This window comes from Ipomoea nil, unplaced genomic scaffold (assembly GCF_001879475.1).
Source record: "Ipomoea nil cultivar Tokyo-kokei standard unplaced genomic scaffold, Asagao_1.1 scaffold3130, whole genome shotgun sequence".
NCBI classification, from domain to species: Eukaryota; Viridiplantae; Streptophyta; class Magnoliopsida; order Solanales; family Convolvulaceae; genus Ipomoea; species Ipomoea nil.
This window is the reverse complement of record NW_017619558.1, coordinates 428,765-441,752: the sequence shown is the minus strand read 5'-3', so window position 1 is coordinate 441,752 and position 12,988 is coordinate 428,765. Positions and strand designations below refer to the sequence as shown.

General features: G+C 46.1%; 1 protein-coding gene across 1 annotated transcript; it reads left to right on the top strand.

Moving 5' to 3' along the window:
- Positions 1-2,154: 2,154 nt before the first annotated feature.
- On the top strand, positions 2,155-2,916 carry LOC109166920. The gene has a single exon (XM_019315818.1). The coding sequence runs from the start codon at positions 2,155-2,157 to the stop codon at positions 2,914-2,916; it is 762 nt and encodes a 253-aa protein (XP_019171363.1).
- The last annotated feature ends 10,072 nt before the right edge of the window (positions 2,917-12,988 follow it).

Here is a 12,988-nt window from a genome sequence, read left to right as displayed (position 1 = left end):
GACGGGGCACTGACCCTAAACCATTTCTAAGAAAAGAAAAAGCCTAAGGGGTCGCCTCGACCGAGGGACTCGGCAAGAAAAGATAGGAAACAAGGGCATTGACCCTTAGACGTTTCCGAGAAAAAGCCTACAGGGGTCGCCTCGACTGAGGGACTCGGCGAGTATAGAGAGAAACAACGGGGCACTGACCCTAAAACTGTTTCTGAGATAGAAAAGCCCAAAGGGTCACCTCGACTGAGGGACTCGGCGAGAAAGGAGAAAAGAAACAAGGGTTCCGACCCTTAGACATTTCTATAGAAAAAGAGAAAAGAAACCAGGGTTCCGACCCTTAGACATTTCTTAGAAGGAAAAGAAGCTACCACCGAAGGATCGCCTCGACTGAGGGACTCGGCAAATAAAGAAAGAATCAAGAGTCCGAACCCTTAAAAGTTTATTAGAGAAAGAAAAGGTTACAACCGAGATTCATTTCGACGGCTAAAGAAAGAAGGGGCTCGAAGCCGGAGGGTCACATCCACTGAAGTAGTCGGTCATATGGCAAACGAAGAGAAGTCATGAGGATGGAGTCGTGTGGGATCTTGAATAAAGAGTCGGCAAAAATCGAGGGGGCTAATTTTGTGGCAAGACAATATACTTTTCCACGCCCTGCTAAGCGCGAGACATAGAAAAGTGAGGGACTACTTGATGGGGTGTGAACCCCGTGGGCTCGGGGCCCAAGAAGAAAAGAGATCAAGCCCAAGAAGAAGAAGCAAAGCCCAAGCGGAAAATGGAGTAAGCCCAAAAGAGATACGGGCCAAGCCGAGGAGTCGGCTAACCCGGGAGTCGGCGCGAGTGTGGGATCGGCATGGGTAGAGGGTCGGCCTAAAACTAGCCGTTAGCCCCTATTAAATTCCTAATTATCTACTCTTAAAGTCCTATTTACTATCCCACCATTCCTAACCTCCCACTTATTACCCCATCTTATTACCCCATTATTATTATTATCCATAACCCCCTAATTATCACCCATCACTACCCTACTAAATGTCCAACGGACACTTTTGGGATGGGCTAGCTATAAAAAGGAGGGGAAGACAAGAAGAAAGGGGCCATCCATTCACTCACCTACACACATGGGAGGACTCTCCCAAATATTATCCTCCCACTCACCATCCTTTCTCTCATAGAATACTCCATCGCTCTCCCAAAGAGAATGCATTCTTCCACAACCACTCTCCACTCATCCAAGCAAGAAGACCGTACGAAGAAGACTCCATGTGAGAAGGCCCACCACTCTTCCATCCATGAAGAAGACTCCCTCTCAATGTACAAAGTATAGTAGCTCTATTTCTATACAACATCATATACATAAAATAGCCATACAACATGTACAAAGACACCTACAAAATATATAGTGGAGTTAGGCTTGGCACCGCCCAAAAAGGCCCGTGGTTTTCCTTTCGGTTTCCAAGTACAAAAAGCATTGAGTTATATTTTTCTACTTATTCTTCTATAAGCCGCATGTGAAAGGTGTATCCTCCAGCTAAAGGTTGTGTTGGACCTCCTTGGGCCCGAAAACCCAAAAACCATCAATTACATTTGCTTCAAACTTCAACATTAGTGTATAAAATCTTGGCCACTAGCACCAAAAAATATTAGAAGCTGTAATATTAGTGAGTTAGGACCTTCCCTTACTACCCAAAAATCTAACAGATTAAATAACACAATACATACACACACACACACACACACACACACACACACACACACACGCACGCACGCACGCGCACGCGCACACACACACACACACACACACACACACACACACACACACACACACACACACACACACACACACACATATATATATATATATATATATATATATATATATATATATATATATATATATATATATATATGCGGGGGCGGGTGCGGGGCGGGGATGCCACTCCCCGCACCCGCCCCCATACCCGCGCAGGTTTAAAACTTTCCCCCCATACCCTCACCCATTACCCAAATTATGTAGGGTATTTTATTACTCATTGGGGCGGGAATGCGGGTAACCCGTTGGATGCGAGTAGAATTGCCATCCCTAGTCCGTACTCGAGGCTCCTCACGTATGAATTCTACTGTAATCTCAATGAAGAGATAGACAATTTGACTGGGCCACGACCAATGCAAATCTACATTCAAGGTAAATGGGACGTCTTCGGTCCTGACATGATCAATGAATACTATAGCTTGACAGCGGTGCACGAAGAAGCAATCACTGACTGGGATTCAGTGGCCATGACCCTAACCGGTGGACAGACTGATACATGGCCTTTTGGTGACAAGGATTATCTACCTAGCTCTCAGCTCACCTCCAAATATGTCATATTGCATCGTCTTGCGCTTCACAACTGGCTTCCATCGGCCCATTTCCATACGGTGGGCAAGCAATTGGCAAGTCTCTTGTTTCGAATTGGAACAAAAATGGCGTTTGATTTGGGGGCCTGGATTTATAATCATATCCTCACCTTGATCCGTCCACGTGAACAGAAGGCAATGTTACCCTTCCCTAATCTGATATTCGGAGTACTAACAACTCAGGGCCTTGAGCCAATGCCTAGTGAGGTGATAAGTCCGACTCTTCTCTATACTGTTGACCGTCGTCTTTTGACTGGAGACCATATTTGTGATGTTACACCAGTGATTGCTCCCTCCAATTCTGAAGCTGATAGAGTGACTGATGATTCGCCACATGCAAGGGATCTCCAACTTTCTATTCAGTTGAAGGCAAGCGTCTCTGAGCTTGAGACAGTTCACGACATAATTGTGAAACAGCTGACATGGGCTCGTACTGATTTGGCCACCGTTCTTCTTCGTTTAAGCTTGTCTGAATCTGCTGCTGCTGAACCTGCGAAGTTTGACAGTGAGACTCCCTCCAATGCTTGACCATGCTTTGGCTATCATTGGCAAAAAGGGGGAGTATGAACTCAAGGGGAGTGTTTATGTGTTTTTGAGTACCTTCTGGCCCTGGCTGGGCGTTGATTGTGATGGCACCACCTATTTTGTTTGAAGAATGTTTATGCCTGATGTTTTGATCCAGCATGACTTGTATGCTGTGTTTTATTTCCGCTATGCTTTGTAATCAGATATTTGGTTTGGTTTTTATGCTAGCCTATCTTAGTTCTTTCAGTTTGTGTCTTTATACGTAGTCGAGTTGTTTTGCCAAATAATTGCCAAAGGGGGAGTTTGTTAGTGTTTTAATTGTTCAAAAAACCCCAACTTATAATTGGCAATATTATTATGGCAAACTAAGATAGGATTAGCTTAGTGTCGGTTTTGTTCTATAGAGAACTGATCAATCAGATACAACAACAGAAAGACTGACACTGAAGATCTATTTTAGGAAGTTGTTTCCTTAAAGGCTGTACGCGGTTTAAAGAAGACGGAATTGGAAAGAAGATCAGCGTATCTGTCTTGGAAAGGTATGCACTGAATCTCTAAGATTACATTCTTCAAATATTGTCCTACCATCTACAATCAAAGATATCTATGGAGAGTGTTCTTACTATGGAACTATAAGTACTCTTATTCGACAAGAATTAGGGTTACACTTTTAAGAAGGAAGAAACACTCCAAAACAGTTTTATGAGATCAGATCTTTGATTATCATGCCTCTTCTCAATACAACATGTTCATGGTGATTATGGTGAAGAACTTGAGAAGAATTATTGTTGCTTAAACGAAAGGAGGCTACGATCATACTGTTGTGGGAACAACCGAAAAAAGCGTCATTGAAGTGGACTGCATCAGAGTTGGCTCTCTAAGTGAAGGGATTTCATTGGACTTCTGTATGCATGGCTCTCCATCTTCAACCATCCACTAAACCTGTTTAGACTGGGTACGTACCTTGTGTGAGACCCTTGGGTGAGATTATTGTTTCTCTACCTTTGTACATTGTATTATGATTTAGTGGATTGGATGCTTATGTGATCGTCCCCCAGACGTAGATACACACTGTATCGAACTAGGTATACATTTTGTGTGTTGCTCTGTGTCGTTATCTCTTTCTATAAACATCTCAATGATCTGCCTTACTGACTGACTTCATCGTTGAATAAGTCAGCCATTTCATCAGTTGGATAATCCAGTTAATTTGATTAAAAATGAGGAAATGCAAAATTACATAACAGCCGATGGTTCTCAACCCATCCAACTGCCTGTATAGCCAATTGATCGCAACCAATTGGGCTATCATGCACAATTAACACATAAGCCAAGCACATGCAACCCACATTGCCACATAAGGTGTAACACCCCAGATTTTCAAGACATTTAAAACCCATAAAATAAAGGTGAAATCTCATTAAATCCCAAAACATAATACAAGAGTACGGGGTGCTATGCCACACCTGAGCTAGAGAACTCAGGTGCACAGGCTAACTACCTAATATCCTCAATAACGTAAATGCATAAGCATGGCACGCAAGCCGAAAGGGAAATTATCTACTTCTACGCTCCAAGTTCTAGCGCGCTCCAGTGACTTATTCTTCTGTGCCTGAAAGCCAAATATATCTGTTCAGCGAGAGATGCTGGTAACCCACTCCAACGCGTTGAAATACAATACATATAGTTATATACATAGATATACGAAAAGTCATTTTGAAGCATGAAGATATATCCTAAGAGACTCTAGCTTTCAAATCAGGGAACCGACTCGACAGATAGGGCTAAGCACGGACAGCAATTATACCAAGCATATACAGTTTACAACAGGCAAGACAGATAAGATAAGCACAATTAATAATCATAACCCAATATATACGATCCTTGGTACAAATCCCATAGTCTCATCCCCAAGATACTCATAACCACAACTTTTCCCTACTTCATCACATAGCACACTTTGTTGGCGCCACAGGACCAATCGCATGCCCATACATGAGGGTCAGCGCATATAGCTCTGACACGGCCCCGCAGCACCCTGCCCCGTCTCACAGCACGGAGGGGTCGATCGCAACCGACCGATGAGTCGCAGCTCTATATAATATTTATATACCTGACCGGTCTTTACCAGCCTGGTTAACAGTTGAGACGGTTCTCAACCCATTCAACTGCCTGTATAGTGGACCTTAGTCCTATATAATATTTATATACCTGACCGGTCTCTACCAGCCTGGTTAACAGTTGTGATGGTTCTCAACCCATTCAACTGCCTGTATAGTGGACCTTAGTCCTATATAATATTTATATACCTGATCGGTGTCTACCAGCCTGGTTAACAGCCTGTATGGTTCTCAGCCCATCCGACTGCCCGTATAGCCCGATTGATCTCAACCAAATCCGGGTACATGCACACATAACACATAGCAAGCACATGCAACCCACATTAACACATTGGGAAGGGGGAAAGACGTATAACAAAACCTATGCGTGATCCTTCACATACTAAGAATATCCCTAAGGGGTTCATACATCTTTCACTTAGGTCAACGGGATACCAATTCAACTAGCATGCAATATATAAGACTCATACGACCTACGAACGGTACCCGAAAATCAAACTAGACATAGGCACGATAGACGGAGTCCGTTGGGACACCACGGGGGTCGGGGGAACATCAAACGGGGAAGCCGGGGTCCCGAAGGGTGGGAATTTCCAGCGGGTAGCCGGTGGGTGGGGGTTTACCCGCCGCCTGCCCGCCGGTATTTGCTGTTCCGGGCAGCGGGTGCCCGGCGGGCGGGCACCCGCCGGCTGTCCGCTGCCGGAGCTCCTCTTTTGGCCGCGGGTAGGTGGCGGGTCCCCTACCCCCACCTATCCCCCACTGACTCTTCTCACTAAAAACGCCCCGGGAATCTTTGTGGAACCCGAAACCATGCTTAGACACTTCCAAACGCAATTGATAACACACGTAGACAATTAACGGATCAAAATCAAGAAACAAACGGCACATAACCTATCATGCTTTTCTAAACATAATAAACACCCAATCATGCGAAATCCCACCCAATATACCAAGAATAATACCATACGATACAACCTAGGGTTCTAATCATTTTTAAATCAACAAGGACACAATTCATCTTCTAATATCAAGATTCGGTAAGAATATCACATAAACATCAAGAACATCCTAAAATCCTCAAGAACATCATGTAATCATCAAGAACGTCATATAATCATCAAGAACACCATAATTATCAAGAACCTTTCATCATCAAGATCGCCCATGGAATCATCCCACCAATCATCAATCATAATATCACAAATCATCAATACACGATAATATGGGGAAGTCCTAAGAGGGGAATCATAGGTATGAAAATAGGTTTTGTTGAGACATGGGTTACCTCTTTGCCTTAATTAATTCCTTGGCTATGAAGGGTCTTTCTTTAAGCTTTCTTGCTTTCTTGATTTCTTTTAAGGGAATTCTTGGAGCTTTTTGGGGTGGTGGGACGTTATTGTGGTGGGGGGTTTGTAGGTGCCTCTTAAGTCCCCTGTTTATATATTTAGGAGTCCTAATTAGGAACTAATATTATAGGCTTGCTAATTCTATTCCTTTTGGGACTAAGGGTTGGGTTTAGGGATAAGGGCCCGTGGACTATGGTGGGCCTTTCCTAATTAATTATTGTGATTTAATTCTTTCTTTTGGGTAATTGGCTAAATGATTTAATTGATTTTAGGGATTGTAATACGGGGTGTTACACTCTGCCCCCCTTACGAGGGGCTTCGTCCCCGAAGCCCGGTGTGTTAATCCACTCTTTCACCCATAGGCATCCCGTATCTTGGCCTCCCGGTTAGGAATGTGGCCCCACGTTTTGCCTTAGCTGGGGTAGACTAGATTTCTGGTGGCGTTGTGATAGAAGGGTTTTAGGTCTACCTTGGTCTCCTGCTCCTGAGCTGGATGCCCCGCGAATGCCCAAGGTGTCCTCGATTGCTGCCACCCTCTGATCTAGTGCGCGTGTCGTACGGATCAGGGATGAGAATCCTTCCTCCATGATTTGGCTTTGCCGGTTGAGCTGCGCGAGTATGCGTTCATTGATTGAGCCCTCGTTTTGCTCCCTTGGGTTCCCTCCTGATTGTGGTTGCACTGACGGGTTGGGTTCGTCATCCTCCTCCTGGTCCTCATTTCCCTCCAGAATTCCGCAATCCTGCATTGCCCGTTTGAGCTTCTTGTTGGAGATGTCTAATTGGTCGACCAATTCTCTTCGTTCATCTTCGGGTTTTTGGCAAATTTCTTCGAGGGTGAGGAAATGTCCTCCCTCGGTGTAGTAGATGTCGTTGCGGCGTAGGTTCTGGGCGTTAAAGACCATGCCATTTGCGGTCATGACCTCGGTGTGGCTTAGGTCCACCCCCTTTTTCTCCATGATCCAACTTAGGATCATCCCGTAGGGTAGGCTAAGCCGGTTGTTTGTCTTGCAAAACTCCATGTGTTTTAGCATGAGTGCCGGCAGGTTGAACTTGATTTTATGTTTCAGGAGATAGGCAAAAGTGCACTCTAAGCTTCCCACGTCCTTGCTCTTGTTATTGGTAGGCAAGAGGCTATCGGTCACAATCATAACCAATATCTTTTGCTCCGCCGATAGCCACTTTCGGTTTGGTCGCGTGGCCGAGGTGAACCCGTCCTCTCTCCCGAGTAGGTACCCGAGATAGTCCTTGTACCCCTTGTTTTGGGTATCTATCCACCCCTTTCGGTCATAGTTAGACACACCCGTGGTGGTCAATTTCAAGAGCTTGGCCAGTCGGCCTTCGGAAAGCACAATTTCCTTGCCGCGGACTTTGGTGGTGATTTCTAGTTTGTCACCCCGTTTGGTGGCTATAAGATGTTGATAGAATTCTTTCACCAATTCGGGGTACGTGTCCCCCTTGATGGTGAGGTATGTATCTAGGAGACCTTGGTGTTTAAGCATATCAACCAATTCCGGAGAAAATTGGTCGGGTTCAAGGGCTTTACCTCCGATTACGGTGTAATCGGCGTTGTTCCATTCCAGTGTGCGGGTTCCAAGGGGCGTTTTCGGCATTGCGAAGCTTTTCTTGGTGGCGAGGTTTTCCGGCAAGATTTCTCCGGTGGCTTTTCCGGCGAGACGGTGACGGGGCTCCGGCGTGTTTTTCGGCGAGCTCCTTGGTGGTGTGGTCTCCATTTGCGAGGGAGGTGGCGGTGATGCGGTTTCGGTGTTGGCGCGGCGAGGGGATGGCATCATGGTGGTGTTGGGCAGCGGGGGCAGCGGGTGGTAGTTGGGTGGCGGCTGGGTGTCCTCCGGGCGAAGTGGCGGGGCGTTGGTGCGGCGGCGCGGTGCTGGCGGGAGGTGGTCGGACAGCGGCGGCTTTCGGCAGGCAGCGGCGTCGGGTGGCTGGCGGTGTTTCTATGGTGGGGATAGTGAGGTGCGTGAGAGATGGAAGGGGAGGAAGTGGGGAAGAAGAAGAAGAAGGGGAAGGAGAAGGAGGGTTTTTGATTTGGGGATTTTGTGGGTTTTAGGGATTTGTGGGGTTTTAACAAGGGAGTGTTCCCTTGAGGTTCTAAGAAACACCTTTAGTTTAGTGGTCAAGACCTTGGTCTTGTAAGTGGGAGGTCAAGAGTTTAATTCTCATTGGTAACATTAGGTTTTTTGATGATGGGGCCCTTGTCTTTTTCCTTATTTCGGCTTTTAGTGGTGAGGTTTGGCTAGTTTGTATAGTTTTAGTTCTACCCCCCCCCCCCCCCCCCCCCCGTAAATAGAACCGAATTTCGAACTAATCTTTTATTTATAATATTTCCAAGTTATTAAGCTAAGTAAGTAGTTCTACTACGAAGGTGATTACAAAGAAATCGCCGACTTATCCTAGACAGAATTCGTTTTCTTGGCTTTCTCTCACGGGGTCTGCGTGGTCCTCGTCTTCTGGGGTTGGGTTTCCTTCCTCGAGATTGTTCTCGTTCCCGAGGTCGGCTTGAGTGCGGCTCATGACGAATACTTTTCCAGGAGCGCCGTAGCTTCCCTGATGAGTGGTGCCCCCATGTTGTCCCATGGTGGTAGTGCGTGGTTTCTGGGGTTGGGCGCAATGGAAGGCCTTGTGTCCTTCTTCTCCGCAGTTGAAGCATCGCAAGGGATTGCCCATGCAATCTTTGCCTCTATGGTTCTTGTTGCATTTTGGACAAGGAAAGCTCCTGGTGTTAGCGTCGTTGTTCCCTAGGGGTGGCCTTTGGTTGGTCAGGTTACTCGGTCTTGTATTGGTGTCGTTTCTTGCTCTCTTTACTGGTGGTGCCCCTCCTCCGGGGTTCCTCTTTCGTATTTGCTCTTGGACCCCGCGTTGGAGTAGTTGGATTCGGTAGAGATTAGCGGCACTGGAGTAAGCCTCGTTGAGAGTCCGAGGTCTGCTTACCACTAGTGCTTTTCGGGCTTCAAAGTTGAGGCCCGATATGAATCTTTCTATTTTGGTCACCTCGGTGGGGACTAGTTCTGGTGCGAAGCGTGCTAGTTCAAGGAATCGTTTGTGGTATTCCATAACGGTAGCTACCCCATGTTTCAGGTGGACAAACTCTTCGTACATGGATGCTCTCACGTGTGTTGGATAGAATCGCTCTCGTAGCCGCGTTTTGAGTTGTTCCCAGTTGAACCCCGGTTCTTGTTGGTAAGTGGGACCCTCGTGGATCCACCAGAGATCGGCCTCGTGTCCGAAGTAGAACGAGGCTATCTCCACGCGGCGTTCTTCTGCGCATTCCACTAACCTGAGAATTTTGTCAAGGGTTCGGATCCATTCCTCCAGGATTACGGGATCCTCTTCTCCTGAGAACGTAGGTGGTCGATGGTTAGAGACTTGTCGAGCGAAGTCTGCGTTTGCGTTTGACGGAGGTGGTGGGGGCCTGTCGTTGCGGAGAGCCACGTCGCTTAGTGCTTGGGCGACTTGTGTTAGTTGTTGTAGCGTTTGGGTTAGGGGGTCGTGCGCGGCGGGTTCTGGAGTCCTTGATTGTCTTCTGTTGGGTGCCATATTGTCGTCTTCCTGGGTCAATGTTTATAAGAACGTTAAATTGGGGCTTGATGTCCCTTTTTGTGATAACGGGGGAAAGTTTTCTCCAGGTAAGGGAGATTATGTGTAGGTTTCACAATCTCACCGCGTGTCCTAAGATTCCTGAATCCTATGTTCCTAAACACTTAGAGTTCGAGCCTATTGTCCTAAAGTCCGGTCTTAAGAGTCTTGTCCTAGGTTTAACTTAGGCTCTGATACCAACTGTAACACCCCAGATTTTCAAGACATTTAAAACTCATAAAATAAAGGTGAAATCTCATTAAATCCCAAAACATAATACAAGAGTACGGGGTGCTATGCCACACCTGAGCTAGAGAACTCAGGTGCACAGGCTAACTAACTAATATCCTCAATAACGTAAATGCATAAGCATGGCACGCAGGCCGAAAGGGAAACTATCTACTTCTACGCTCCAAGTTCTAGCGCGCTCCAGTGACTTATTCTTCTGTGCCTGAAAGCCAAATATATCTGTTCAGCGAGAGATGCTGGTAACCCAAGATACTCATAACCACAACTCATCCCTACTTCATCACATAGCACACTATGTTGGCGCCACAGGACCAATCGCATGCCCATACATGAGGGTCAGCGCATATAGCTCTGACACGGCCCCGCAGCACCCTACCCCGTCTCACAGCACGGAGGGGTCGATCGCAACCGACCGATGAGCCGCAGCTCTATATAATATTTATATACCTGACCGGTCTTTACCAGCCTGGTTAACAGTTGAGATGGTTCTCAACCCATTCAACTGCCCGTATAGTGGACCTTAGTCCTATATAATATTTATATACCTGACCGGTCTCTACCAGCCTGGTTAACAGTTGTGATGGTTCTCAACCCATTCAACTGCCCGTATAGTGGACCTTAGTCCTATATAATATTTATATACCTGACCGGTCTCTACCAGCCTGGTTAACATCCGGTATGGTTCTCAGCCCATCCGACTGCCCGTATAGCCCGATTGATCTCAACCAAATCCGGGTACATGCACACATAACACATAGCAAGCACATGCAACCCACATTAACACATTGGGAAGGGGGAAAGACGTATAACAAAACCTATGCGTGATCCTTCACATACTAAGAATATCCCTAAGGGGTTCATACTTCTTTCACTTAGGTCAACGGGATACCAATTCAACTAGCATGCAATATATAAGACTCATACGACCTACGAACGGTACCCGAAAATCAAACTAGACATAGGCACGATAGACGGAATCCGTTGGGACACCACGGGGGTCGGGGGAACATCAAACGGGGAACCAGGGGTCCCGAAGGGTGGGAATTTCCAGCGGGTAGCCGGTGGGTGGGGGTTCACCCGCCGCCTGCCCGGCGGTATTTACTGTTCCGGGCAGCTGCCCGCTGCCGGAGCTCCTCTTTTGGCCGCGGGTAGGTGGCGGGTCCCCTCCCCCCACCTATCCCCCACTGACTCTTTTCACCAAAAACGCCCCGGGAACCTTTGTGGAACCCAAAACCATGCTTAGACACTTTCAAACGCAATTGATAACACACGTAGTCAATTAACGGATCAAAATCAAGAAACAAACGGCACATAACCTATCATGCTTTTCTAAACATAATAAACACCCAATCATGCAAAATCCCACCCAATATACCAAGAATAATACCATACGATACAACCTAGGGTTCTAATCATTTTTAAATCAACAAGGACACAATTCATCTTCTAATATCAAGATTCGGTAAGAATATCACATAAACATCAAGAACATCCTAAAATCCTCAAGAACATCATGTAATCATCAAGAACGTCATATAATCATCAAGAACACCATAATTATCAAGAACCTTTCATCATCAAGATCGCCCATGGAATCATCCCACCAATCATCAATCATAATATCACAAATCATCAATACACGATAATATGGGGAAGTCCTAAGAGGGGAATCATAGCTATGAAAATAGGTTTTGTTGAGACATGGGTTACCTCTTAGCCTTAATTAATTCCTTGGCTATGAAGGGTCTTTCTTTAAGCTTTCTTGCTTTCTTGATTTCTTCTAAGGGAATTCTTGGAGCTCTTTGGGGGTGGTGGGACGTTATTGTGGTGGGGGGTTTCTAGGTGCCTCTTAAGTCCCCTATTTATATATTTAGGAGTCCTAATTAGGAACTAATATTATAGGCTTGCTAATTCTATTCCTTTTGGGACTAAGGGTTGGGTTTAGGGATAAGGGCCCGTGGACTATGGTGGGCCTTTCCTAATTAATTATTGTGATTTAATTTTTTCTTTTGGGTAATTGGCTAAATGATTTAATTGATTTTAGGGATCGTAACATGGGGTGTTACATAAGGATAGGGAATCATTGGGGAACACTTATTAAAATAACCTATGCGTGGCCAACCACATAAAACTACTCGAGACACGTCTAAGGGGTCATGTACCTTCCTCCTAGGCCAATGGGATACCAATTCGACTAGCATTCAATACACACGACTCTTTTATCTTAAGAATGGTACCCGATACATCAAACTAGACTCATATACGACAAACGGGGTACAACGGGACACGGGGAAACATCAAACGGGTAAAAACACCACCATTTGCACCGGAATTCCAGCGGGTGGCCGGCGGGTGGAAGGCCACCCGCCGGCTTCGAGTCACAAGGCAGCGGGTGCCCGGCGGGTAGTCGCCTGCCCGCTGCCAAGAGTGCGCTGGGCAGCGGGTAGGTGGCGGGTATCCCTGCCCCCACCTACCCCCCACTAATTCCTATGTAATAAAATTGGTCCCAGGATCTCTCGTGGAACCCGGAACTATGTCCAGACACATTTAAACATAAACGACAACACCTCGTAATCCAGTAATGGATTAAAACCAAGAACCACACCAAATACATTTTAACATGACTCCTAAACATGCCAAGACTCAACACCCGAACATGCAAAATCCCACCCAAACATACCAAGAATAACACAATACGAAATCCACGTTTTAACCCTAGGGCTCTAGTCATAATTAAAACACAAGGTTGTTTTTAGAATCAAGAACATC